The sequence below is a fragment of the Ascaphus truei genome, chromosome 1 (assembly GCF_040206685.1).
Source record: "Ascaphus truei isolate aAscTru1 chromosome 1, aAscTru1.hap1, whole genome shotgun sequence".
NCBI lineage: Eukaryota > Metazoa > Chordata > Amphibia > Anura > Ascaphidae > Ascaphus > Ascaphus truei.
The window spans coordinates 405,519,377-405,547,265 of record NC_134483.1 but is presented as its reverse complement, the minus strand read 5'-3'; the positions used below and the strand labels follow the sequence as shown (position 1 = coordinate 405,547,265).

The window sequence follows — 27,889 nt, the reverse complement described above, 5'->3', positions numbered from 1 at the left end:
ATGAAAAACCATATGATTTTTGTGGGCATAGATTGGTACAAGACTTCTCTAGCTTGAAAGTGCAATTCCATGTACCTGGCGGGGAAAAAAAATAACTTTTTGCAAACAACTTAAGTCTAATTGGCTTCTTTAAATTAATCCAACCATGCTTAAAAATTAAAGTTTTGGCTGAATCTGAAAATGAATTACAAACAGCATTTCTTAGGCATAGACTGAATAGGGGAAGTGTTTGTCAATAACATGTTTTCTAAACCCTTATACCCCACCCTGTCTGCATCTCAGAGCCAATACAGATAGACAGGTGAAGAGCGGGAGCTATGGCTGTGAAAACACTTGCTACACAGTGAGTAGCCAGAGGAAAACAAACCCCTCCCAATACTCCACTCACCATGTTTACAAACCAACTTAAAAAAATTATTTTGGTACAAAAAAAAAAAAAAAAGGCATCACCCAGGTGTAATCTTTTGAATGTGTTACGGACATTATGATTCTAGGAGGGGTTTATTATTTTATATGTGTGGTTTTACTGGAGGTTACTGCCTGCTTATCTCTGCTAAACACTTTGTTCATTTCTCTCTGAAAACTAATTAAGTTAAAAAAAAAAAAACAACACACAGTTGATTAAACACTTGCGTATTAAGGGGAAAAAAACAACGTCGGCAATTTCAATTCACCTCTGATTAAGTTAAAGGTGTTGTCATCTCTAGCAGGAATAGAGGCATATTTAAGGATTTAAATGTTGCGAAGAGACTACAAATATCCGGCAAGCATACTTTTTCTATTTTAATATTTAATTTCACTTTTGAACAGTTTGCAAATAGGTACAATTGTTACTTGAAGCGTGAGTGAATCTAACAGTCAATTACACTCATAAGTTCTATAAAAAAAAATTTTTTTTAAATGGTTTACCTGTTACAAGGGACTTTGAAATGATTACTTTTGCAATCCAATTACAAAAAGAGTGAGAGAAAATTATTTTATTCTTATAATAAACATTTCCTAGAGCAGGCGAGCGCAAACGTTTCCCGGTGCGCACCCCTGCCTGCTTTCCTCGGCGCCTCGCGCCCACTCCCCTGCTCGGCCCCAGTGTCAAATGACACGCAGGGTCATGTGACGCCACGTTGCCATGGCAATGGTCATGTGACGTTGGGTCGCTGGAAAGGAAGGTAATTGTGTTATGGCCTTGCACGGTCGCCCGGCATTTAATTTAAATGCCTGGGGGGAGATCGTGGGACCTCTATAACTGCCATGCCCCGCAAACGCAATCATATAAAACTGGGCTTCACATTTCAGGTCGCCAGAATGCCAATGGGCGAACAGAAAATTATTCTAGGCGATTGACAGCTTCATGCTTTATTTCACACCGCATTCATGTCAAAGTGAATAAAATGTGCTTGGCCTCAGAAAACAGGCACCTGGCAAACAGTTTGCTGTACTTGCCAAACGCACACATTCCTCCATCCCCAAACACAGGTGGACAAATACGTCCAAAAAAAAAAAAAAAACTTTAGGAGCCAGAAGAAAAAACAATAACATAATTCACATGTAGATTGTGTTTGTTATAGTGCTGTACGCCTGCTGCCTACAGTATTGGAGTACCAATTGTCCACAGATCTTGTTGGGTCAAAGTCCACAAGTGATGGCCCGTTGGTATTTACCATCAGTAAATCATTGAGGCTGTCAGCCTCTTCCGAAGACGTGAATTTATTTTTTATCATGTTCATTAGTTGGAATCCTCTTTCACAAGCAACGGATGACACTGGCAATACAGCCACTATGCTGAGGAGCTTGCTTAATAGAGGAAATTGTTTATTCATGGAAATAGCTTTGTCCAAAAGCAGTTCAAGGTTCAATCCTTGACCCAAAACTTTAAATTTACACCACTCATCTATTAGTCCATTAAACATGCCTGTCCGCTCTTCAATGGCCATCTGTTTTCTAAAATGAAGTGCCAACTCCTTGAGCTCATTTACACCAAACACATCAAGCATTTCATCAGATGGCCAGGTACATGTATCAAAGACGGATGTTGCAAGAGTAATATCGCTCCATGTGGATGTAAATTTTTCCTTCAGATACTTTATGCCATTTTCAATAAGAACTTTTCTATCATAGCCAAAAGCTTTGCGTTCAAGATTGGTTAGAGGGGTTTCTTGAAAAACTTCTGTGAGCGTTGTTTTCGAGATCAGATCTGCATCCATCAATCCCTGCTGCTCAATCATCCTTTCCAGTGATGATAATGCTTTGTTGACATGCAAGTCCACCAAACTTAGAAGTAGGTCTTTCTTTTGAAAGATGAGAGAAAGCTCTTTAAAAATATTCAAGAAGTCTAAAAGAAAGTGGACTGTACTCCGAAATCGGAAGCACTTCAGTTTCTTCACAAGACTTCTTGCTGTGGCAGCACCATCTTCTTTCCCATTTCCCAATTCTTCCAGGTGAAACACAATACATTTCCAGTCTTGCACTAAAGCAGTCAAAGCTTCTACTTTACTGGCAACCCATCGAACACTACGAAGATTGTGCAATTTAACCAACTCACATTCCAAAGCCTGCGATACTTTCTTTAACTGTCTCATTCGTTTAGGTGAAAAATAATAGAAGCTGTAAAGCCTCTGCAAAACACCATCAACCTCTTCCATGTACTTCACATTTTTAATGGAACTGAGAACACTAAAGAGCAGATTGTGAGTATTGCAATGAATACCCACTACATGTTCAAGGCCATCTAGCTTAGTCAGTTTAGCTACTAATCCATTCTCTTCACCGACCATTATTGCCGCTCCATCTGTTCCAATGCCTACCAGACTTTTTCCAGACATTATTTCTGTTAAATTCAGAGTCTGGAGTTGATTTTGGAGTGCAGTTAGGTATTCATTGGCTGTAGCATCTTCCAAAGGCAAAATTGACAAAAATGCTTCCTCCAATTTGGTATTCTTGAGGTACCTGACACAGACAATCAGTTGCTCTTCTTCTGACTTGTCAGAGGAAGAATCAAGAAGAAGACTTACAAAGGGGGATTTTTTTATTTTTCTTATTAAATCACTTCGAACCACTGAAGCTATGTGGGATATGAATTCCATGCATGGTTTGTTACTGTATTGATGTAAAGTCTCTACATCACATTTACTAAGGAGTCCAATCAATTCTGGTAGGTCTGAAAAGGGCTTATTGCTTTTTGCTATATAATAAGCACAATTAAAAGCGGTCTTAAACATCTTTTCATCCATTTTATTCATGCATTCCTGCTGAGGTCTGACTTGTTGGTTAAGTTCTCCTTCATGAGCTGCAGTGCACCTTAAATGTTTAACTGAAATTTCATGTTTTTTAAATGAATCTAGCTTAAATGGACCACAAAATCCCAACACTACCTTTGATGATTGATCACTTAAATGCGGGTAGTCTGAACATATTTTACATTTTGCAAGTCTAGTTGTAGCGTCATAGCTAAGCCACTTAAGTTGCTTTAGCCAATCACTTTGAAACTTTCTCTTCTGTGCATAAAGTCTTACAGTGGGCATCATTTTTCTACATGTTTTGGTTTTATTTGTTAGACAAGGAAATGCATCAGATGAATTTGCAGCTGACGCTGGATGCATTGCTTGTGATTGTTCTGTGTCAGATGAATTTGCAGCTGACGCTGGATGCATTGCTTGTGATTGTTCTGTGTCAGATGAATTTGCAGCCGACGCTGGATGCATTGCTTGTGATTGTTCTGCATCAGATGAACGTGCGGCTGGCGCTGGATGCATTGCTTGTGGTTGTTCTGCGTCAGATGAACTTGCAGCTGACGCTGGATAAATCGATTGTGGTTGTTCTGCATCAGATGAACTTGCAGCTGACGCTGGATGCATTGCTTGTGATTGTTCTGCAACAGATGAACTTGCGGTTGACGCTGGATGCATTGCTTGTGATTGTTCTGCATAAGATGAACGTGCGGCTGACGCTGGATGCATTGCTTGTGGTTGTTCTGCATCAGATGAACTTGCAGCTGACGCTGGATAAATCGATTGTGGTTGTTCTGCATCAGATGAACTTGCAGCTGACGCTGGATGCATTGCTTGTGATTGTTCTGCGTCAGATGAACTTGCGGCTGACGCTGGATAAATCGATTGTGGTTGTTTAATGTTTTCTATGCAATCATCATCCAGCTTTAATCGCTTTGTATTTTTAGACATGTTGCTATAATTCCCATGATTCATCTTCAAGTCTGGAAGATCAAAAAACAAGTACTGTGAGCAAAAGTTTAAAAAAAATATTTACATACATGTCATGACAAAAGGAGGCGAGTAAAATTAATGAACAAAAATTCAATTCTCTTCCTGTCCCCTGAAATGCTGCATAATATACACAGCAGGATACAAGTGACAAAGTGCGGCTATTCCTGACTCCTGGTATATTTTATACCTTTGCAATTGACCATTATGCAGAATAAAAACACGAGGCCAAATTGTATATTATAGTGTTACAGGCTATGTTTTTTTTTTTTTACATTCATCTTATATTTATTATATATATTTATTATATATATATATATATTTATATTTATATTTTTATATATATATATATATATTACATTTTAAAAAGGAAATGCTTCTTGTGCTATGTAAATAAAATTGTGGTACGGTTTGCAAATGGGAAAAAAAAAATTTAGTGGTACTCTGTACCCCTCATACATCACATCTTCACCAGTAGCTTTACAAAACTAGCAATAATTGTATTTAATCTAAAATATATATTTTTATTTACAATGTTTTTTACATATGCCAATTCTTTCAATTGCATTAAAAAAAAAAAAAACCTTGAGTGGGGAAAAATCTGGTATAAATGACAATTTTGCACATTATCAGCCCCTTCACCACTAGAAGGGCCAGCAGTATTAAATGTACACAAATAACATTATACTATGTGATATATATTATATTAAAAAATATGTATATTTAACCTCTTTACTGCTTGAAAAGCCTGCCATGCAATACAGATCAACATTTGGGACCCTCAGACTGCAAAGGATTATATTCAAAAAGCATATACAGGGGTACTTTGGTAAACAGAAAAAGTACAGCGGTTACAGTGCCTGCTCTTTACATTAGATAATCGAGGGAGCTTCTTGCAGACGAGATGTGTAATTTAAAGGTTTTCTAACGGATTCAGCATTCTACTTTTTAACAATGTATTATTATGCAACAAACCCATACAAAGTCTTCCTTTTAAAAAAAAAACCTCCACATGATTTGCATCTTTCTGAACCTCCCAGCGGGAGACTTGCCCTAACGCAAGTAGCAGAGCAGCTCTTCCCTGCACACTCACAGGAGCGGTGTGAAAAACTGCTACCATGTGACATTTTCCTGCCATTAGGAATGTGATTACAAGCTAAAGGTAGTATTTTTCAACCAGTGTTCCTTGGAACCTTGGGTTCCCCGAGCATCCCTAGAGGGTTCCCTGCAATTGTCAGGTCATTTGAAAATTGTATCAAAATACAGAAGAATTTACAATGCATCTGATCACAGATGTTATTAGAGATGCTGGGGCTTCCTCAGATTTTTACTTCAGTTTCCTTAGCACAGGGGCGCGCAAACTTTATTTGCTGCGCCCCCCTTGCCTGCTTTCAGTTAGACCGCCCCCACCTTACCTCGCGTGGGGTCGTTTGACGGCACATGAAACGCGGCGTCATTTGACGTCACGTTACAGTTGCAACCATGATGTCACATGACCTGCGTTGCCATGCCGATGCCGGACACCATGCTTCTGAACCACGGTAAGTGTAGTTGCAGAGGCCTTGCGTGGTCACCCAGCATTTCCTTTAAATGCCTTGGGGAAGAGCGCAGCACCTCTGCAACCCGCCCGCGCCCCATCTATCCCCCCCCCCCCCAACAAAAAAAATCTAGCGACCCCTCCTGGGGGGCCAGCCCCCCAGTTTGCGCACCGCTGCCTTAACCAAAACAGTTTGAAACCACTGAGATAAATGCTGCCTGCGACAATATACTACCTCTTCATTTCCTGTGCTCTTCAGGGTAGGAAAATGCCATCTGTGAGAAGGTCATATAGTACCTGGTGTAGCATCTTCACTGGTCCCTTTCCAATTATTCCTAGAAAATTATACCTTTCCTCTCAAGGTGTTGGCACGGCATCCAACATAATTAATACATTTAAAAAAAAAGAAACAACTTCCCATCAAATTACAGTTCAACCATAAATATATCTTTAAACTGGTTTCATGCCTACCTATCAGGTAGATCCCAACATGTGTTCATCTCGGGCTCTAACTCCCACCCCTTGGATATCACCTGTGGTGTCCCGCAAGGCTCTGTTCTGGGCCCCTACTCTTCTCAGTGTTCATCAATGATCTTCTTACAGCTTGTAAGGAAGCTCAATACACATGTATGCAGATGTCACAATCTTATATGCACACAGCCCTAGCCTCTCCGACCTTGAACACATACGTCAATCTGACTTTTTGTGACTCGAAAATTGGATTTCCCAAAGCAAACAGTTTTTAAACACTGACAAGACTGTAACAATGGTATTTTGGACAAAGACTAAATTTTTAAAGCTTCAAGTGACTGAGCTCCAGATCAGAACCAACCCTAATACCACCATAACTCCTGTTACTAGTTTGAAATACTTGGGCATATGGTTTGACTCCCATTTAACATTCGGGATGGACCTTGATACCCTGACATCCAAAACCTATGCCAAACTAGGTGTACTTTACAGGAACAAATCCTCCCTAAGTCTTCTGGTCAGAAAGCGTATCGCACAATAGATGCTAATGCCAATAATCGACTATGGGGACATAGTATACGGCTCGTCACCCCAAACCCACCTTAGCAAACTTGACACCCTCTACAACTCAATATGCTGTTTTGTTCTCAAATGCACCTCCAACACACATCACTGCGCAATGCTCAAAGAACTAGATTGATCATCACTTGAGTCTAGGCGCAAAGTTCTCCTTTCCTGTCTTGCTTTCAAATACTTTCTGGGCAAGCTACCCATCTATATGGAACAAGCTCCTCACCCCTAACACATGCAGCACCTATCACCTGAGATCTGACTCCAAAAGACTGGTCCCAAGGCTCAACAAAGTATCCGGACGCTCCTCCTCTTACCGTGCAACCCAAAATTGGAACAACCTACCGGAGACTCTCACAGCCACCACCAGTCTAAGTTCTTTCCAAACTAAAGCGGTCTCACATTTTTATCTGGTCTGTAACCGTTACATACGCCTATAATATATATTATCTGTAACTGTGCATGCAATGTCTTGTATATAATGTATACCCTGTTCGCTTATGTAATCATGTATTATTTGTCATCTTAACTCTATGCCCTGGACATACTTGAAAACAAGAGGTAACTCAATGTATTACTTCCTGGTAAAACATTTTTTTTTATAAATAAACCTTACTCTGCTTTCAGAAATGGTCCTGTTGGGCTCCGACTAATCTCTACGGCAGCGGTGCGCAAACTGGGGGGGGGCGCAGATGGTTGCAGAGGTCCCGCTCTCTTCCCCAAGAAATTAAAATTAAATTCCGGGGGATCGCGTGAGGCCCCTGCAACACTTCACTTACCGGGATTCAGCCAGCTGTGATGCGTCGCCATGACAACGCAACATGACATCACCCCGCAGCATCATTTCAAGCGGATACCAGGTAGCGGGGGTGCGAGAGCGGGACAAGGAAGACAGGGGGGGCGCAGCAGGAAGCGTCTGCGCTCCCTGCTCTAAGGAAAGGAGTGTGACAGAGTACTGACCACAAACAGGGCACGACCGCAGGGCCGAGGTGGGGATTGTGAAGACACCAACCTCCAGCTGCGAGAGCGCGTCCGGAGTGTAGACTGGTAGTGGGTAGCCGGGTCGGGGTTGGAGAAGTTGGGATCATCATAGATACTTGCCATGGTCGGGGTTGGAGAGGTGCGCATCTTCGCAGCGACTTGCCGTGCTCAGGAGTGGAGAAGTAAGGAGTCCAGATACTAGCCAAGGTCAGACACGGAGAAACACAGGAACTAGAATGCAAGGTATAAGACAAAGAGGCCGGGATTGCAGTAAGCACTTCGCACGGAATGAAGTCTTATGCTCAGCCATCTTGCCAAGGGGCTGACTGAGCATATATATTACCAGGAGCCAATAGGAATCCTGCAGGGAGGACTCGGCAGCAAGAAGTTCTGTGATAGGTGGGGAAGGAGTCCGCAGCGGCCGTGGTGTGATGCAGAGAAGCCAGACAGCTTACCCGAGTGCGTCACCTTCGCGCAGTCCTTGCGCGCTGCAGACGCCATCACGGTGGTGGAGTTCGGAACCAGCGGCGGCAGACTCTCCAGCCACGCTGCGCCCGCGCGTTGGGTGAGACTAATGGGCGGGCTCTGCAGTGCCGCGGGACGTGCCAGGGAGAGAGGGTTTGGCGAGGTACTTGCTCACGGGTTGCGGTAGGCTTGCCCTGCGTGGTGCGTGACCCCGACCATCACGGGTCCTTACAAGGAGATACAGAATCCTATTTGCCCGATTCCGTATAGACTAGGTGCATTGATGTAACTGCTGAGAGGCTAATGTTAGGAATAATGAAGACCAAAAGTGAGAGGACGTCCTTCAGATATCATGGCTCTGACCATATGCTGCGCTCCCACTTCCAATCATCCTACAGAGTAATGCTTGCTACAAAATGTTACGGCCGCCAATTCATTTTAGGACCTCAACTTTCATAGATTAAAAAAAAAGTTGTCTTCCAGGTTGAATTTCAGCCCTGGGGACACCCAAATTTCCAAGATACTTGAGAGGTGAGAAATACGCCCAGTGAGGAAGGGGGGAGCCAGGCAGCAGCACAGCAATGAAGAACGAGAGGCTGATGGTGCTAGCTAAAAAATGGACTTTATTGAAACAGTTTGCTGACAAGTCCTCTGACGCGTTTCAGCACACAGTGCCTTTATCAAAGACACTGTGTGCTGAAACGCGTCAGAGGACTTGTCAGCACGCCGTTTCAATAAAGTCCATTTTTTAGCTAGCACCATCAGCCTCCCGTTCTTCATTGCTGTGCTGCTGCCTGGCTCCCCCCTTCCTCACTGGGCGGATTTCTCTGCTATTGACGTCCGTAGCAGGCACGCCGGGTTGCTGCTGTTCCTGAACCTCCAGTCACAGTCCCACGCTACGTTCCGTCAGCCTGAAGCGACACCATAGCCGCCGGTCATGTGACCGCCCACTGCGTACACTCAGTTGCAGGAGGGTTGGCGGCAGGAAGATCAATGCGATCAACACAGAAGCCACGGATCTACACGCTGATTCTACAGCTGATTACCGGTACAGGGATCATTTCCAAGAGGGCGACGGATCTAACGAGCGACACGGGACCTCCAGCTACCATACTGCCCACTTCATACAAACCGTGAGTCTTTCCATCTCAGTGCTAATAGAGCCCATCCGGAGCCAGCTGCTGGGAAAGATTATGTGTGAATACTAGGAGCTCTAATGTATAGCCACGTGAAGTGAGTAATCAATATTTATTGACTATGTTATGGAGCTTACATACAGCAGCACCCGTGATAAATCTTCTGAGCACCTGAGGGATTAAAACACCTTGTTTTGCCCGTGTAAACATACTTGAGAGGTGACATGACGGCCATTTTGTTTCGCCTGGAGGGGAGGAACCGACCGGCAGCTTCCCCAGTAAATATTTTGGGAACCACTGGGGTCCCTGGGGCTGAAGTTAACATGGTTCAGATTTCTACACCCCACCACCCCCTCACTTGTGTTAAAATGTCTCTAGGGGTTACTGCTAATTTAAATCTTCTATAAACAACGGTGCACAATTTCAGGAGGGGGTATGTTGCAGGGTCAAATGCAACAACACGTGGGTTTCTTAGAATGGGCTTGTTTATTCAGCCTCAAAATATCGCATACAAAAATCATACAGCTTATTTTCAGCATATGCAAACAAACAGAAAATATGTCCTGAGCAGTAGTGTTGTACCGGGTAGTGAGTTTTGAAAAAAAAAAAAAAAACGGGTCATGAGTACCCAGCCAAAATCAATAGTTCTACCCGGCCGGGTACCCGGTTTTTCATTTACCTGCAGGGTGGCGGCGCCATCTAGGAACAGCAGCAGAGGTCCTGTGTCAGTGTCAGCATCGGAAATTAAAATGTAGGTAATAAAGGTGCTTAGTTATGTCTTAGCGGATAGACACTTGTGAAGCAAGCAGCAATCTAAGGCAGAGGCCCCGCTGCGGTCGGCGGCGCGCGCGGCCACCAGCCCCTTACCTCAAGTGTGCTGGTCCCTGCTGCTGCCTTCCGACAGGGCTGACTGCGTGCTGTGATGCGTCAGCCCGCCAGAGCTGCAAGCTCCTGGTGATTTGCCGCGCTGACGTGTCACGTGGTGCGGCAGTCAGCCAATGAGGAGGGGAGCTGGGGAGCTGTCTGGAGCTATGGGAGGGAGGCGGCTTGGGAGGGAGGTCTGATCTGCACTGTCCTCTGTACAGCATGGCAGCATTCCCCCCCTCTCCCCTTTATATACAAGTTTGGGGGCATGATGCACCCTCTTGCAGCCCGGGAGACCCCCGCTGCAGCCCTCCGCTTAAACCACGCCCCCCGCTCCAGCTCCCTACGTACCACAGGTAGCGGTCAAGTGCCTCTCCTCGCGCCGCCTGCATGCAGTGTGGGCGCGCTGACTGAGGCAGCGGGGGCCTCGGCCTAAGAAGTCTGTGACTTCCCAGCCTCTAATGTAATACAAATGCTGTATTCGCACCTACACTAAAGATGAGCACCTTAATTCTCTAAAGAATATATCCAGTAGATACAGTGAAGAGATAATATAGTCCCTCGGTAAACACTGTGCATAGACGTAAACCCTCAGGCCCAGTTAGAGTACATCTGGCTACTGATAGAGTATGTATATAAAATTTACGTCTCACCAGGTAGGAGCTAAAGAAACACACAGCAAACTAAGATGTCTGTGACTTCCCAGCCTCTGGTGTAAAACAAGCACTAAAATCCCACCTACACTAATTATAAGCACCTAAATCCTCTTAAGTGTCTATCCTGTGGATACTGATACATGCCCCACGGTGAGCAGTCTATCCAGTTATAATAGATCTGGCTACTGCTTAAAAAAAAAACCCACACACATATAGATATATAGAGGTTGATAGTCTGCTATAAAGTCTATAGCAACTATTGAATGCGAAACCTGATGCACTCCAGTGAGAACACCATTAATCACACACAGCCTAATGTGCTCCGGTTTGAGATTTAATTAGCGGTGTGGTAGTTTGTATACCTGTTGCCAATATTAATGAATGGGCTCAAACCACTTGTAAGGTATATATACACAAAACCTAAAAACGTCCAAGCAGTGTGGTAAATTGTATACCTATGCCCATATTCATGAATGGGCACAACCTGCTAGGCTGGAGGTTATATCCTGCCCAGTAAGTAAACTGTGACTGAAATTGTAACAGTAAACAGAGGTAAATAGATGTACTTAAATGTAATTTGATAGTTACATTTAAAGTACCCAGTGACCCTTGATCAGGGGACTGCAGACTGTTAAACTCACTGCTGCAGTCTCCCTAGAGCAGGAACAGGCAGCTCGTCACTGTGTGAGCTCAATGCTGCAGTGTGAAGACGGTCCCTGCGCGTGCCCGATTGGAACTAGCCGATGCGCGCGTTTCGCGTATCGAAACACTTTCTCGAGGCTTCAGATCAGTAAGAGGGGGGGGCTGGGTTAAATAGCTGTGTCTCACTATCTAATTGGTCCAAAATCGCCCTGTACAATCCACAGTACGTGCTACTCAGTGCGCTGATCATAGGCAGTAGCTAGTGTGTTGACACTTCGTATCATATGTGGAATATGTGTTTGAACTATACTGGATGCACCTAAAGTGTAAACTAGCCATATAGAGCGTATAATGAATGTTACACTGTTATGACTTACTATGCGTACTCACTTAAATCAGTATATTACTGCATTAGATAAGTAGGTCACTGGTGCATGAACAAAAGTAATATGCCCACAGTAAAGGTATTAGGGCAGCAGAGGGAATTTACTCCCTCCCACAGTAATTACAGGGGATATAATCATTGATATTTAGCAAATATTAAGATCAAAATATCCCATACTGCTGTATGGGGATGTGAAGGATGGTACATGGGCTGTCAGAGACAGCAGCCTTATAATGGATACAGAACTACCACTGGATTGAATGTAACATAGTAATAAAAGGTATTTCACCGACAGAATTTTAAAAGCCCCTGATGTCAAATGACGGCAGAACATAAAAGGTACACAAGGTGAATATTGATAACTTGATATTAATTTCCTTGAGGGCTATGAGAGCGAACAGGGTACTGCCTATACACTAAATGTAGCTAGTGCCTAGTTTGGTAGGTAGTGGGAAATAAAGGTACTGTACTTAAATAAAGGAAGTGTGTAGAAATCCATTATTTAAAACGTTAAACCGGCGAGAGTCTTGAGTATAGATCCACTTTGCCTCTCTTTGCAGGAGGACTGTGTCCCAGTATCCCCGTCTGGGGTCGCATGGTATCTGATCAATACCTAGAACCTTGATCACTGTAAGATCCCCACGGTGACAGTTGTTGACATGTCTTGCCAGGGGTTTATCAGTCAGATTTCGGATAGTGCCAACATGTTCCAAAACCCTCTGTTTCAATAGGCACCTTGTTTTACCCACATAGATCTTACCGCAGGAACATTCCCTCTGGTAGATCACACCCGAGCTGAGACAGTTGATAAATTTCCAAATCATATAAGATTTGGATTTGTCCCAATTTGAGAATTCCTTGGTAGTTTACATATATTGACAGGCTTTGCATCTATTGCAGCCATATGATCCCTGCGGCTTAGGTGGAAGCCAAGTTCTTGGTTTGATCTCATGAAAATGGCTGTGGACCAATAAATCTCTCATGTTCTGTGCCCGCCTACTAACCATTGACGGGTAAGGATGTAACATGTCTCTAATGTGACTGTCTGCTCTCAAGACATGCCAGTGTCTTTGTAGTATGTTTCTGGCATTATGCCATTGTTTATTAAATGTTCCTACAAAGCATACTACTCTATCAGTGGGCTTGGGTACCGAATCGGTCAACAGTACACTGCGGTTGGTATATTTTGCCCTTTTATAGGCCTTTCCTTACTACCCTTTTACTGTAGCCTCATGAAAGCGAATGGACATGTGCACAGCCTGTTTCTCAAACTCTTCATTTGAGCTACAATTCCGTTTAAGCTGTAGAAATTGGCCTATGGGTATCCCATTAATTTGTGACCTAGGATGGTGGCTGCTTGCAGTAAGAAGACCGTTTGTCGCAGTCATTTTTCTATAGATGGTAGTTTCTATAGCATCATCTGTGCCTCTCGAAAAACGTATATCTAAGAATACGATAGTGTTCTGATCAAATTCCAGAGTCAGGCGTAGATTTAATTGGTTGGTATTTAACTTATTGATGAACTCCTTGAGTAGACCAATAGGACCCATAACATCATCGATATAGCGTACCCATGAAATCGATGTGTGATGTGTACGCTTCAAGTTATTCAGCAAATACTACCTGCGACTCCCCCCATCCTAGGTACAGATTGGCGTATGAGGGTGCCCATTTGGTATCCATCGAGGTTCCTTGAATTTGATGATAGAACCTGTTTCCAAATAGGAAATAATTCTTGGTAAGAACAAATTTAAGGAGATCCACGATGAATGTGTTTGGTATAGACAGCCTCTAGTGTTGAGATGGTATGTGACCGCTTCAATACCTGCTCTATGGTTGATACTCGTGTAGCGTCCTTCAACATCAAGACTTTTAAGTCAAGTTTCTTTAGAGATAACTATGCCCTCAAGTCTCCTGAGGACATCTGTTGTGTCTCTCCGATAGGAAAGTAAAGAGGCCACAAATGGCCTAAGCATACGGTCCACGTAGGCACTTGCCCTCTCTGTGAGGTTGCCAACTCCCGACACTATAGGTCTTCCAGGTGGGTTGGTTCTTTTAATGCATCTTTGATAGACTATAAAAAGTGGCTATTTTGGGAAACTTGACTGACCTAGTCAAACTCCTGTTGACCAATTACTTTGGATAATAGACCCCTATTATGAATAGTAACCTTGGGATCAGTTCAGCCTTCAGATAGTTCTCAAAGCTGAACACCTCCCACCACGTTTTGAGTTGTTGTTTATATATTTTATCAAGCTCATTAAAAAAAAAGTTCAAAAATATCTGGTACCGAGGTGTTTTCTTCAGGTAAGTAGTCTATGGAAAACATTTTCAGCCTCCTTCTGCCACATTTGAAAGTCAGGGGGACTAGACAGGAATCCTGACATTGAATGAATTGTGCGAGCTGGGGAAGGAAGGTTATAGCAACCTCCGGTACATGGTGATAACAATAAAGATGCCCCGCAACAGCTAGAATAAATCAGAGAAGTGAAGGGAGGGGTCCTGATGGGTAAGTTAATTGCAATAAATGGAGAAAAGAAAGAAACCCAACTGTTAGCAATCCTACGCCCAGAACTGATTGATTAATGTAATTAAAAATATTCTTTAATGATAATAGCTAAAATAATGGTGATTAAAATATACAGACTGATGTTCCTATGTCGAGTGCAGTAGGCACTCTAGAACAAATACCGTATTTCCTCGATTGTAAGACGCACCATCGATTTGGCCCTTACAATCGAGGAAAATTACTTTTTCACTTACCATGTTTCAGGAGAGGTCCCATGTCAGCGGAGGATGAAGCGGGCGGCGGTGGCAGGAGAGGTCCCATGTTAGCGGAGGATGAAGCGGGCGGCGGCGGCAGGAGAGGTCCCACGTCTGCAGATGGTTGAAGATGGACAGCGTTTGGGTGTGCGGCAGCAGGACAGGTCCAAAGTCTGCAGGTGAATGAAGATAAGAAGAAAGCGGGCGTGCTGCGGCGGCAGGAGATCATAATAGCAGGAGAGCTGAGCAGGAGCAGAGCGGCATAGGGGAACGGCTTGGGAGGTGCACACTATAACCGAAAGTCACACACCGGTCAACTTCCGGTGGTTCAGAGTGCACCTCCCAAGCCGTTCCCCTATGCCGCTCTGCTCCTGCTATTATGATCTATTAGCCGCCTCCACCTCCACACGCCCGGTGTCGTCTTATCTTCATTCACCTGCAGACTTGGGTCCTGTCACCGACACCGCACTCCCACCCGCTGTCCATCTTTAACCATCTGCAGACGTGGGACCTCTCCTGCCGCCGCCGCACACTTCGTCCTCCGCTGACATGGGACCTCTCCTGAAACATGTTAAGAGACAAGAGGGGGTTAGACACTTTTTTTAATACATCGATTCTAAGACGCACCCCGATTCCAGACATATGAAAATCGAAAAAAAGGTGCGTCTTAGAATTGAGGAAATAGGGTAATAAAAAAACAGATAATTGAACTTGAATTAATCAATTATCCAGCGTAAGGGGCCTGATAAACAGTTCTCCCTTAAGGGTAGAACTAGGTCATATAGTGGCTATAAAGTCCCCTTTTTGTTCTGCGGACAACGGCTACCTATAGGGATTTGATCATCATCAAAGATGTTCCCCTGTGGGGGTGAGGACCCAGGTCAGTTTCCTCTTCCACCGGGTGTATGAACAAAGACCTCTGCACTTTCCAGGGTTTCAGCAAGTTCACATGGTAAATTTGTTTACCCTTCCTGGACCCTGGTTGAGAGATCTTGGAATCCACATCACCAGTGCGGCGGAGTACTTCAAATGGGCCCTGCCATTTGGCTAGGAGTTTGCTCTCACAACTGGGTAATAATAACAGCACCTGGTCGCCTGAGTGAAACACTCATGCAAGCATTTTGGTTGTAATGTCTCTCCTGACTGTCTTAGGCTGATCCAAGATTCTCCCTGGCAAAATGGTCGAACACATCTAGGCGCTTCCTAAGGTCCAATACATATTGCAGGGTATTCTTAGAAGGGGACTGCTGTTACTCCCAGGACTCCTTTAGGAGATCTAGGATACCCCGGGGATGGCAGCCATACAGTAGTTCAAATGGAGAGAATTCTGTGGAGGCCTGGGGAATTTTCCGCACAGCAAAAAGCAGAAAAGGGAGAAGTTCATCCCAGACTTTTCCGAATCTACAAACTTTCTAAACATACCTTTTAGAGTTCGGTTACATTTTTCCACCAATCCGTCAGTCTGTGGATGGTAGACCGATGTTCGAACTGACTTGACCTCTAGTAATTTTAAGACATCCTGCATCAGTTTAGCCATAAAATTTGTACCTTGGTCTGTCAACATAACCTGGGGAAGTCCGACCCGTGAGAACAGCTCCAACAATTTGTTGGCTACTTGCTTTGCAGTCCTCAGGGGGAACGTCTCAGGGTATCTTGTTGCATAGTCGACTATTACCAGAATAAGCCTGTGTCCTTTTGCAGAAGGTTCTAGCTGTCCTACCAAGTCTACGCCAATCCTCTCAAAAGGGAACTGAGACTAAGGTTAGAGGAACCCAGGGGGTAGGTTCTTGTCACTTTGGATTGGTTAGATGGCATTCAGGACATGCCGCACATAATTTAGCAATATCACTATGCATCCCTGGCCAACAGAACCGGAATGAAATACGGTCCAAGGTTTTATCTCTACCAAGGTGACCACCCCAAGCTAGTGTGAAGACAGTTTTAATAAACATCTTGGGAACCAAGATTTGTCTGGTGACCTCCCCTGTTTGTGTCTGCCTGGTCACCCTATACAGAATATCATTTGATAGTTTAGAATGAGGGAACACCATTACCCCTTATGCATTTAATATGTGGTCATCGATTTTTACCACTTTCTCAAATTGTCTGGCCAGGACTGGATCTTCCCTCTGTTTCTGGTAAAAATCAGGGAGACATAGCTCTGGTAAATCTCCAGTGCCTATCTCTCCCTCCTTCTGGCCATCCCCAGTCATTACCAGTGACTTCTGCCTATTAGTATTGCCACATTGAGTCCCAGATTTCTGCAACCAGTCCTGTTTGTCACAGTATCTTTGCCTATTCATGTAACGCGCACCTAGCCGGCCACAAATCTCCCGGCCGAGCAGGGAGCGTGATGTCACCACGCATGAGCGCCAGTGCGCCCGCTGCATGCCTGGCCGCAGCCACAGTCTTCATGACTTCATTATTTGCATTTGCACAATTGCAGGCAATAGCTGCCAATGGTATTCTCCCAGCTCCGTTTCAACTTCCCATGAACCAAGTAAAACGTACCTACAAGCAAACTATTCCAGGAATCATGTCACTCACTACCAGGTTTCATTACAGTTCTTCTCTCATAATGAAAGGCTAATACAATGTTTTTCAACCGTTGTTCCTAGTACCCATGGGGTTCCCTGTACATCCTTAAAAGGATTCCCTGCAATTTTCAGGTCATTTGAAAATTGTACCAAATACAGAAGAATTTAAAATGCATCTGATTTCATCTAAAATGTATCTGATGCGCTATTAGAGAGGGTTGGGGTTCCTTACAATGCATCCGATATCAGATGCGCTATTAGAGAGGGCTGGGGTTCAGCAGAATTTGTAAATATAAATGACTAGCTGATATACCCGGCGTTGCGCGGGATTTAATTTTCCCGCTCCCCCCTCTCTCCGCACCCCCCCTCTCCCTCTCCACTCCCCCCCTCTCTCCCTCTCCGCTCCCCCCCTCTCTGCTCCCCCCCTCTCTCCCTCTCCGCTCCCCCCCTCTCCCTCTTCACTCCCCCCTCCCTCTCTCTCCGCTCCCCCCCTCCCTCTCTCTCCGCTCCCCCCCTCCTTTCTCCGCTCCCCCCCCCCTCCCTCTCTCCGCTCCCCCTCCTCCCCCCCTCCTCTCTCTCTGCTCCCCCCTCCCTCTCTCTCTCTGCTCCCCCCCTCCCTCTCTCTCTGCTCCCCCCCCTCCCTCTCTCTCTCTGCTCCCCCCCTCCCTCTCTCTCTCTGCTCCCCCCCTCCCTCTCTCTCTCTGCTCCCCCCCTCCCTCCCTCTCTCTCTGCTCCCCTCCTCCTCTCTCCGCTCCACCCTCCCTCCCTCTCCGCTCCCCCCTCTCTCTCCGCTCCCCCCCTCCCCTCCCCGCTCCCCCCCTGCCCTTTCTCTCCGCTCCCCCCCTCCCCCCCCCTCCCCTCCCCGCTCCCCCCCTCCCCTCCCCGCTCCCCCCCCTCCGCTCCACCCTCTCTCCGCTCCCCCCTCTCTCCACTCCCCCTCTCCCCTCCCCGCTCCCCCCCTCCCCTCCCCGCTCCCCCCCCTCCCCTCCCCGCTCCCCCCCTCCGCTCCACCCTCTCTCTGCTCCCCCCTCTCTCCGCTCCCCCCCTCTCTCCGCTCCCCCCCTCTCTCCGCTCCCCCCCTCTCTCCCTCTCCGCTCCCCCCCTCTCTGCTCCCCCCCGTCTCTCTCCCTCTTCGCTCCCCCCTCTCCGCTCCCCCCCTCTCCGCTCCCCCCCTCTCCGCTCCCCCCTCTCTCCCTCTCTCCCTCTCCGCTCCCCCCCCCCTCTCTCCCTCTCCCCCTCTCTCTCCGCTCCCCCCTCTCTCTCCCTCTCCGCTCCCCCCTCTCTCTCCCTCTCCGCTCCCCCCTCTCTCTCCCTCTCCGCTCCCCCCTCTCTCTCCCTCTCCGCTCCCCCCTCTCCGCTCCCCCCCTCTCTGCTCCCCCCCGTCTCTCTCCCTCTTCGCTCCCCCCTCTCCGCTCCCCCCCTCTCCGCTCCCCCCCTCCCCTCCCCGCTCCACCCCTCCGCTCCACCCTCTCTCCGCTCCCCCCCTCTCCGCTCCCCCCCTCTCTCCGCTCCCCCCCTCTCTCCGCTCCCCCCCTCTCTCCACTCCCCCCCTCTCTCCACTCCCCCCCTCTCTCCCTCTCTCTGCTCCCCCCCGTCTCTCTCTTCGCTCCCCCCTCTCCGCTCCCCCCTCTCTCCCTCTCCCCCTCTCCGCTCCCCCCCTCTCCCTCTCCGCACCCCCCTCTCTCCCTCTCCGCTCCCCCCCCTCTCTCCCTCTCCGCTCCCCCCCGTCTCTCTCCCTCTTCGCTCCCCCCTCTCCGCTCCCCCCTCTCCGCTCCCCCCCTCTCCGCTCCCCCCCTCTCCGCTCCCCCCCTCTCTCCCTCTCCGCTCCCCCCCTCTCTCCCTCTCCGCTCCCCCCCCTCTCTCCCTCTCCGCTCCCCCCCTCTCTCCCTCTCCGCTCCCCCCTCTCTCCCTCTCTGCTCTCCCTCTCCCTCTCCGCTCCCCCCTCTCTCTCCCTCTCCGCTCCCCCCTCTCTCTCTCTCCGCTCCCCCCCTCTCCGCTCCCCCCCTCTCTCCCTCTCCGCTCCCCCCTCCTTTCTCCGCTCCACCCCCCTCCCTCTCCGCTCCACCCCCCTCCCTCTCCGCTCCACCCCCCTCCCTCTCCGCTCCACCCCCCTCCCTCTCCGCTCCACCCCCCTCCCTCTCTCCGCTCCCCCCCTCCCTCTCTCTCTCTGCTCCCCCCCCTCCCTCTCTCTGCTCCCCCCCTCCCTCTCTCTGCTCCCCCCCCTCCCTCTCTCTGCTCCCCCCCCTCCCTCTCTCTGCTCCCCCCCCTCCCTCTCTCTCTCTGCTCCCCCCCTCTCTCCCTCTCCGCTCCCCCCTCCTTTCTCCGCTCCTCCCTCCCTCCCTCTCCGCTCCCCCCCTCCCCGCTCCCCCTCTCCGCTCCCCCCCTCTCTCTCCGCTCCCCCCCTCCCCGCTCCCCCTCTCCGCTCCCCCCCTCTCTCTCCGCTCCCCCCCCTCCCCGCTCCCCCCTCTCCCCCCCTCCCCCCCCCTCTCTCTCCGCTCCCCCCCTCCCCGCTCCCCCCCTCCCCGCTCCCCCTCTCTCTCTCCGCTCCCCCCCTCTCTCCCCGCTCCCCCTCTCTCCCCGCTCCCCCTCTCTCCGCCCCCCCTCTCTCCGCTCCCCCCCTCCCCGCTCCCCCTCTCCCCCCCTCCCCCCCTCTCTCTCCGCTCCCCCCCTCCCCGCTCCCCCCCTCCCCGCTCCCCCTCTCTCTCTCCGCTCCCCCCCTCTCTCTCCGCTCCCCCCCTCTCTCCCCGCTCCCCCTCTCTCCCCGCTCCCCCCGCTCCCCCTCTCTCCGCCCCCCCTCTCTCCGCTCGCCCCCCCTCTCTCCGCTCGCCCCCCCCTCTCTCCGCTCGCCCCCCCTCTCTCCCTCTCTCTCTCCCTCTCCCTCCCTCTCCGCTCCCCCTCCCTCTCCGCTCCCCCTCCCTCCCTCTCTCCGCCCCCCCTCCCTCCCTCTCTCCGCCCCTCCCTCCCTCTCTCCGCCCCTCCCTCCCTCTCTCCGCCCATCCCTCCCTCTCTCCGCCCCTCCCTCCCCCTCTCTCCGCCCCTCCCTCCCCCTCTCTCCGCCCCTCCCTCCCCCTCTCTCCGCCCCTCCCTCCCCCTCTCTCCGCCCCTCCCTCCCCCTCTCTCCGCTCGCCCCCCCTCTCTCCGCTCGCCCCCCTCTCTCCGCTCCCCCCCCCTCTCTCCCTCTCCCCCCCCCTCTCTCCCTCTCCCCGCTCGCCCCCCTCTCTCCCTCTCCCTCCCTCTCTCTCCGCTCCCCCTCCCTCCCTCGCACCCCCCCTCCCTCCCTCCCTCCCTCTCTCCGCCCCTCCCTCCCTCTCCGCTCCCCCTCCCTCCCTCTCCGCCCCTCCCTCCCTCCCTCTCCGCCCCTCCCTCCCTCCCTCTCCGCCCCTCCCTCCCTCCCTCTCCGCCCCTCCCTCCCTCCCTCTCCGCCCCTCCCTCCCCGCCCCTCCCTCCCTCTCTCTCCGCCCCTCCCTCCCTCTCTCTCCGCTCCCCCTCCCTCCCTCTCTCCCCCTCCCTCCCTCTCCGCTCCCCCCCCCTCCCTCTCTCCGCTCCCCCCCCCCTCCCTCTCTCCGCTCCCCCCCCCTCCCTCCCTCTCTCCGCTCCCCCCCCCTCCCTCCCTCCCTCTCTCCCCTCCCCCCCCTCCCTCCCTCTCTCCCCCTCCCTCCCTCTCCGCTCCCCCCCCCTCCCTCTCTCCGCTCCCCCCCCTCCCCCCTCCCCCCCTCCCTCTCTCCCCCTCCCTCCCTCTCCGCTCCCCCCCCTCCCTCTCTCCCCCTCCCTCCCTCTCCGCTCCCCCCCCTCCCTCTCTCCGCTCCCCCCCCCTCCCTCTCTCCGCTCCCCCCCCCTCCCTCTCTCCGCTCCCCCCCCCTCCCTCTCTCCGCTCCCCCCCCCTCCCTCTCTCCGCTCCCCCCCCCTCCCTCTCTCCGCTCCCCCCCCCCTCCCTCTCTCCGCTCCCCCCCCCCTCCCTCTCTCCGCTCCCCCCCCCCCTCCCTCTCTCCGCTCCCCCCCCCTCCCTCTCTCCGCTCCCCCTCCCTCTCTCCGCTCCCCCCCCCCTCCCTCTCTCCGCTCCCCCCCCCTCCCTCTCTCCGCTCCCCCCCCCTCCCTCTCTCCGCTCCCCCCCCCCTCCCTCTCTCCGCTCCCCCCCCCCTCCCTCTCTCCGCTCCCCCCCCCCTCCCTCTCTCCGCTCCCCCCCCCCTCCCTCTCTCCGCTCCCCCCCCCTCCCTCTCTCCGCTCCCCCCCCTCCCTCTCTCCGCTCCCCCCCCCCTCCCTCTCTCCGCTCCCCCCCCCCTCCCTCTCTCCGCTCCCCCCCCCCTCCCTCTCTCCGCTCCCCCCCCCCCTCCCTCTCTCCGCTCCCCCCCCCCCTCCCTCTCTCCGCTCCCCCCCCCCCTCTCTCCGCTCCCCCCCCCCTCTCTCCGCTCCCCCCCCTCCCTCTCTCCGCTCCCCCCCCTCCCTCTCTCCGCTCCCCCCCTCCCTCTCTCCGCTCCCCCCCCTCCCTCTCTCCGCTCCCCCCCCTCCCTCTCTCCGCTCCCCCCCCTCCCTCTCTCCGCTCCCCCCCCCTCCCTCTCTCCGCTCCCCCCCCCCTCCCTCTCTCCGCTCCCCCCCCCTCCCTCTCTCCGCTCCCCCCCCCTCTCTCCGCTCCCCCCCCCCTCTCTCCGCTCCCCCCCCTCCCTCTCTCCGCTCCCCCCCCTCCCTCTCTCCGCTCCCCCCCTCCCTCTCTCCGCTCCCCCCCTCCCTCTCTCCGCTCCCCCCCTCCCTCTCTCCGCTCCCCCCCTCCCTCTCTCCGCTCCCCCCCTCCCTCTCTCCGCTCCCCCCCCTCCCTCTCTCCGCTCCCCCCCCTCCCTCTCTCCGCTCCCCCCCTCCCTCTCTCCGCTCCCCCCCTCCCTCTCTCCGCTCCCCCCCTCCCTCTCTCCGCTCCCCCCCCTCCTCCCTCTCTCCGCTCCACCCTCCCTACCCTCCCTCCCCGCTCCCCCCCCTCCCCGCTCCCCCCCCTCCTCTCTCTACGCTCCCCCCCCTCCCTCTCTCCGCTCCCCCCCCTCCCTCTCTCCGCTCCCCCCCCTCCCTCTCTCCGCTCCCCCCCCTCTCTCCGCTCCCCCCCCTCCCTCTCTCCGCTCCCCCCCCTCCCTCTCTCCGCTCCCCCCCCTCCCTCTCTCCGCTCCCCCCCCTCCCTCTCTCCGCTCCCCCCCCTCCTCCCTCTCTCCGCTCCACCCTCCCTACCCTCCCTCCCCGCTCCCCCCCCTCCCCGCTCCCCCCCCTCCCCGCTCCCCCCCCTCCTCTCTCTACGCTCCCCCCCCTCCCTCTCTCCGCTCCCCCCCCTCCCTCTCTCCGCTCCCCCCCCCTCCCTCTCTCCGCTCCCCCCCCCTCCCTCTCTCCGCTCCCCCCCCCCTCCCTCTCTCCGCTCCCCCCCCTCCCTCTCTCCGCTCCCCCCCCCCTCCCTCTCTCCGCTCCCCCCCCCTCCCTCTCTCCGCTCCCCCCCCTCCCTCTCTCCGCTCCCCCCCCCCCTCCCTCTCTCCGCTCCCCCCCCCTCCCTCTCTCCGCTCCCCCCCCCCTCCCTCTCTCCGCTCCCCCCCCCCTCTCTCCGCTCCCCCCCCTCCCTCTCTCCGCTCCCCCCCCTCCCTCTCTCCGCCCCCCCCCTCCCTCTCTCCGCTCCCCCCCTCCCTCTCTCTGCTCCCCCCCTCCCTCTCTCCGCTCCCCCCCTCCCTCTCTCCGCTCCCCCCCTCCCTCTCTCCGCTCCCCCCCCTCCTCCCTCTCTCCGCTCCCCCCCCTCCCTCTCTCCGCTCCCCCCCCTCCCTCTCTCCGCTCCCCCCCCTCCCTCTCTCCGCTCCCCCCCTCCCTCTCTCCGCTCCCCCCCCCCTCTCTCCGCTCCCCCCCTCCCTCTCTCCGCTCCCCCCCCCCTCCCTCTCTCCGCTCCCCCCCCTCCTCCCTCTCTCCGCTCCCCCCCCCTCCCTCTCTCCGCTCCCCCCCCTCCCTCTCTCCGCTCCCCCCTCCCTCTCTCCGCTCCCCCCTCCCTCTCTCCGCTCCCCCCCTCCCTCTCCGCTCCCCCCCCTCTCTCCGCTCCCCCCCCTCTCTCCGCTCCCCCCCCCTCTCTCCGCTCCCCCCCCTCTCTCCGCTCCCCCCCCTTTCTCCCTCTCCGATCCCCCCCTCTCTCTCCCTCTCCGATCCCCCCCTCTCTCTCCCTCTCCGATCCCCCCCTCTCTCTCCCTCTCCGATCCCCCTGTCTCTCCGCTCCCCCCCCTCCCCCCCTCTCTCCGCTCCCCCCCCTCTCTCCGCTCCCCCCCTCTCTCCGCTCCCCCCCTCCCCCCCTCTCTCCGCTCCCCCCCTCCCCCCCTCTCTCCGCTCCCCCCCTCCCCCCCTCTCTCCGCTCCCCCCCTCCCCCCCTCTCTCCGCTCCCCCCCCCCCCCCCTCTCTCCGCTCTCCCCCCCCCCCCTCTCTCCGCTCCCCCCCCCCCTCTCTCCGCTCCCCCCCCCCCCTCTCTCCGCTCCCCCCCCTCCCACCCTCTCTCTCCGCTCCCCCCGTTCTCCCCCCTCTCTCTCCGCTCCCCCCCTTCTCCCCCCTCTCTCTCCGCTCCCCCCCTTCTCCCCCCTCTCTCTCCGCCCCTTCTCCCCCCTCTCTCCGCCCCTTCTCCCCCCTCTCTCCGCCCCTTCTCCCCCCTCTCTCTCCGCTCCCCCCTTCTCCCCCCTCTCTCTCCGCTCCCCCCCCCTCTCTCTCCGCTCCCCCCTTCTCCCCCCTCTCTCTCCGCTCCCCCCTTCTCCCCCCTCTCTCTCCGCTCCCCCCCCCCCCCATTTCAAAGCTCGCCAGCAGTGGCTCACTGAAGTGGTGTCCCGCTATTATTGTCCTTGACTGCTTCCCATGCCTGTCTTATATCAGCCGGACACCTCTATCCTTTATATAAACATGCCCTCCTCCCGGACATGTTCCTCACCCCAGACGTGTTTCTCATCCCAGGGGGCCCCCTGTACCCCTACTTCCAGCCCCATGCTACCGATCAATGGTTGTCTCCCAGCTCCGTTTCCACTTCCCATGAACCTAGTAAAATGTACCTACAAGCAAACTAGTCCAGGAATCATGTAACTCACTACCAGGTTTCATTACAGTTCTTCTCTCATAATGAAAGGCTAATACAATGTTTTTAAAGCTGCAGTTCAGTCTTTTTTTTAACTTCAATAGTTTCATGTGTGCAATCTCTAATTACCTAAAGAACTGTATAGCTGCAGGTCAATTCGTTCTCCATGTATTGATCGGCGAAATTTGGTGACATCATTAGTGAAGGGATCTGTTTTTCTTCTGCTTCTGTCTCTCAGTGGAAGCTCATGAATATTCATGAGCACTCCTGCACTGACATGTGCTAGAGGGAGGGCAGGGCTGACAAAGGGGTGTGCCAGGACATGAAGGGGCAGTGCCTTAGCAAATGGTTGTTAAAATAGAATACAAGAAAATTGGTCTTTCAAAGTTGTTTTTTAAAAAACAGAAAATGCTAAAAGTATTTTCTTCTTACTACAGAACTGATTTATTAAAAAATACACACATGCAGGATATTGACTGAACTGCAGCTTTAAGGAACCGTTGTATGTTCTATCCATTTGGGTTCCCTGTACATCCCTAAAGGGTTACCTGCAATTTTCAGGTCATTTGAAAATTGTACCAAACACAGAAGAATTTACAATGCATCTGATCACAGACGCACTATTAGAGAGAGTTGGGGTTCAGCTGAATTTCTCAATATAAACGATAGGGTTGCATAACCCAAAAAAATTACGGAAAAAAAAACACTGAGCTAGAACAACAACACATTTCCTTTACAAAAAGCTGGGGGGAAACCCTGTAATGTCCCTGAAGTGGTGTCCTGCAATTATTGTCCATAACTGCTTCCCATCCCTGTCTTTTATCGTCCTGACACCTCTATCCTTCATACAAACATGTCCTCCTCCCAGACAACATGTTCCTCACCATGTGTGCAGGGACGGTTTGTGGGTGAGGTGCTGTACACACCAAGGCAGTAACATACATTACCATAATATAAGTGCATAACCCCAGGGGGCTGCGGCCCCCCTGTACCCCAGGCCCGTGTTACCGATCTCTTACCTAATCATACCAGGTGCGGGCGGGTGTGCTCAGTACCCCACACATCCAGCCATTTTTCTGGCTTTCCCATGAAATGGTCACTGCAAGTGATGGCAGGAAAAGGCAGCGCTCAGAGGAAGGCACCAGTGAGCATGCTCAGCAATGCACGCACCTGCCTTATGTGCCCCCCTTCCCTCTGTGTTTTGGCCTTTTCTAGTTGTAGTGTCCCGGTAATTATCTGCTTCTTATCACCTGAAATAAATACCCCCTGCAAACATTATTAAGTATTGGCAAAGAATGACCGCTAGTGAGGGCGGTTTAAGGGACTGCGGCTTCAATAGCTGCTACTGAGCATGCCCAGTCCTAGCGCTGTATCCTGCCCTGCCCCCTCCGCCAGCTTTTACACCAGCACGTGCATAAAACAGCCCCTTCCCTATCAGCCTGAGGTCCTCATTATAGGGGGTGAGCCCCTCATTGTAGGGCGTGAACACCTCTGCGTCACATAGGAGGGGCGAGTGATGCCCGCCTGCACGAATGTCACTCCCCCGCCCCCGGAGCCTGCTGCCCACAGCAGGGCTGGTACCTGTTGCACGGTTTCCCTGGCTGGGTGTGACGTGTCAGAGGTCCCCTCACTGCCGGGCGCTGTGCGCGGGCTGCACCAGTACTAGCGCTGCACGGGGGGGGGCGGCGGGAAGTGACCTGCGCAATCACACGCTGCGGCGGCCGCGCAGCGCCTCGTGCTGGGACACACAGTTATTGCGCATGGTTGTCCTTTGCAGTGTGGACGGGTGTCTGGTTGTTATGCTAATTGGATGTTTAAAAGGCCGTTGGGGAGAGATAGAGAACTGCTGGTTTCTAAATGCTGGCATATCACTACAATGTGATATGAAATGGGGGGGGGGGGGGCGGAGGAGAGCAGGGGAAAGAGATGGCAGTAGCTAGTCACTCGAGTGGAAATAAAATAAAGAAATGAAAACCAAAAAAAAAAAATTGCCCGACCCGTGAATTGATGGTGGATCACTCAGTTCAGGGGCGGCAATGATGCAGCTCGGCTACAGCACCTAGCTTATTTTCCTACAAAGTTTAGTCCCTAAAAAGGTAGCACCATTAATTGTTGCCGTTTAGTGAATAAAAGGGGGTTTAATTGCCTACAGGTAAACACAGGTAAGTCTGTGCTTGTCGCTATTTGCACTTTATTTTTAAACTGATCCTCCATTCAGAAGATATAAGCTTTGCAATGCTATGGCTGCGTCCATAGAAGGGCAGACCGCGCTGCGCGATCAGACTGCCTAAAGGCAGTGATCGCGTCTATACACCGGACGCAGAAGCGGCGTGCGTGAAATCAGTCAAAACTGATTTCACGCGATTGGGCGAACCGCTCACGTGACCGCCCTATGAGAGCGAATCAGCTCCGTGACGTCACTTGCTTGCCCATAGACACGTCCCCGGACGGCGCACGTACGAAGGCCAGGAAAAGTACCCGCTTTCCCTCAGCCTCCACACGGCTGCTGTGTCTATGGATGCAGCCTAAAAAGTACCATGGCTACCTAGAGAAGAAAACATGATTTTTTTTTAAATGCAATAAATAGCTCAGAGGACAAAATACTAATCATTGAATTAAACCTGTTTGGTTCTCTGATGTCTCATAAAATAACATGTAAAAAAAAATAAAAAATCAGCTATATGCACGTAAATAAATTGTTGCCTCTGTGTCTGTCCCCTCAACGTGAATAGATTGAAAGCGGTCTTGCCCGTGATTGAGTCCAGTTCAGCTCCATTAAAATACATGGTAAAATCTTCTCCAGCACAGGGAAGAAGACTGCAAAACACCATATGGAATGAGACAGAGAACCAAACAGGCTTAACTCAATAATAGTATTTGTCCTCTGAGCTATTGTATTTATTAAAAAAAAAAAAGTTTTCTTTTCTAGGTAGCCATGGTACCTTTAGACTGCTCTGGGGAGAGCTGCATTTTAACCTTCCAGACATCTAGCATTGCAAATGCCTATATATTGTCTGAATGGAGGATCAAAAATAAAATGCAAATTGCGATAAGTCTGTGCTTATCGGTGTTCTCTCTACCTGTAGGCAATTAAACCCCTTTTGTGAATAAACAGCAGCAATTTATGGTGCTACCTTTTAGTGGGAAAGTAAGGTAGGTGAACGGCATCACTGCCGCCCCTGAACAGAGTGATCCAGGTTCAATTCACGGCTTGGACAATTTTTTTTTCATTTCGTTATTTTATTTAACACCAAAGTAGAATATATCGCTCACTGATATGTATAAATAGTAAGTATATGAAAATTTGATTTTGCCTAAAGTATCAAGGTAGATACCGGGTGCTACCTATGTGCTGATTTGAAATGTATTTTCAAAAATAGAGAGAGGCTTTATGTTGAAAAGCCTTTCTCCGGCAAGAAGCACATTTGTGGTGCACACCTAGGCTGCTAAAACTTAACATTTATTTATGCCATGATTAAAATAATGGTAAACATATGAAATAAATTTGTCATCAAAAATTGAACTGTGTGTATCGTGTTCTTTAAAAACTTTGTATAGTAGGGGGGTGGAGATAGTGGGCTCTGTGCTATGAATACATACGCATCAGGGTTATATTT

General features: G+C 51.6%; 2 protein-coding genes across 3 annotated transcripts in view; one reads left to right on the top strand and one right to left on the bottom strand.

Moving 5' to 3' along the window:
• Positions 1–27,889, top strand: part of TRIM2 (tripartite motif containing 2) — a 173,378-nt gene that overhangs the window by 24,733 nt on the left and 120,756 nt on the right. The gene's annotated exons all lie outside the window — the stretch shown is intronic.
• Positions 771–25,976, bottom strand: LOC142502337 (zinc finger protein 862-like). Of its 2 annotated transcripts, none has more exons than XM_075613150.1 (2): positions 25,854–25,976; positions 771–4,207 (listed from the first exon to the last, which is right to left on the bottom strand). In XM_075613150.1, exon 2 carries the CDS (start codon positions 4,197–4,199, stop codon positions 1,560–1,562), a length of 2,640 nt encoding a protein of 879 aa, XP_075469265.1. In that variant the 5' UTR covers positions 4,200–4,207; positions 25,854–25,976; the 3' UTR covers positions 771–1,559. The 2 variants fall into 2 exon arrangements, with proteins under 2 accessions (XP_075469265.1, XP_075469273.1); XM_075613158.1 differs by lacking the exon at positions 25,854–25,976 and adding an exon at positions 25,292–25,842.

Excerpts from the sequence above, each read along its gene's own strand:
- LOC142502337 (XM_075613150.1), bottom strand. The coding sequence starts at position 4,199 with ATGAATCATGGGAATTATAGCAACATGTCTAAAAATACAAAGCGATTA.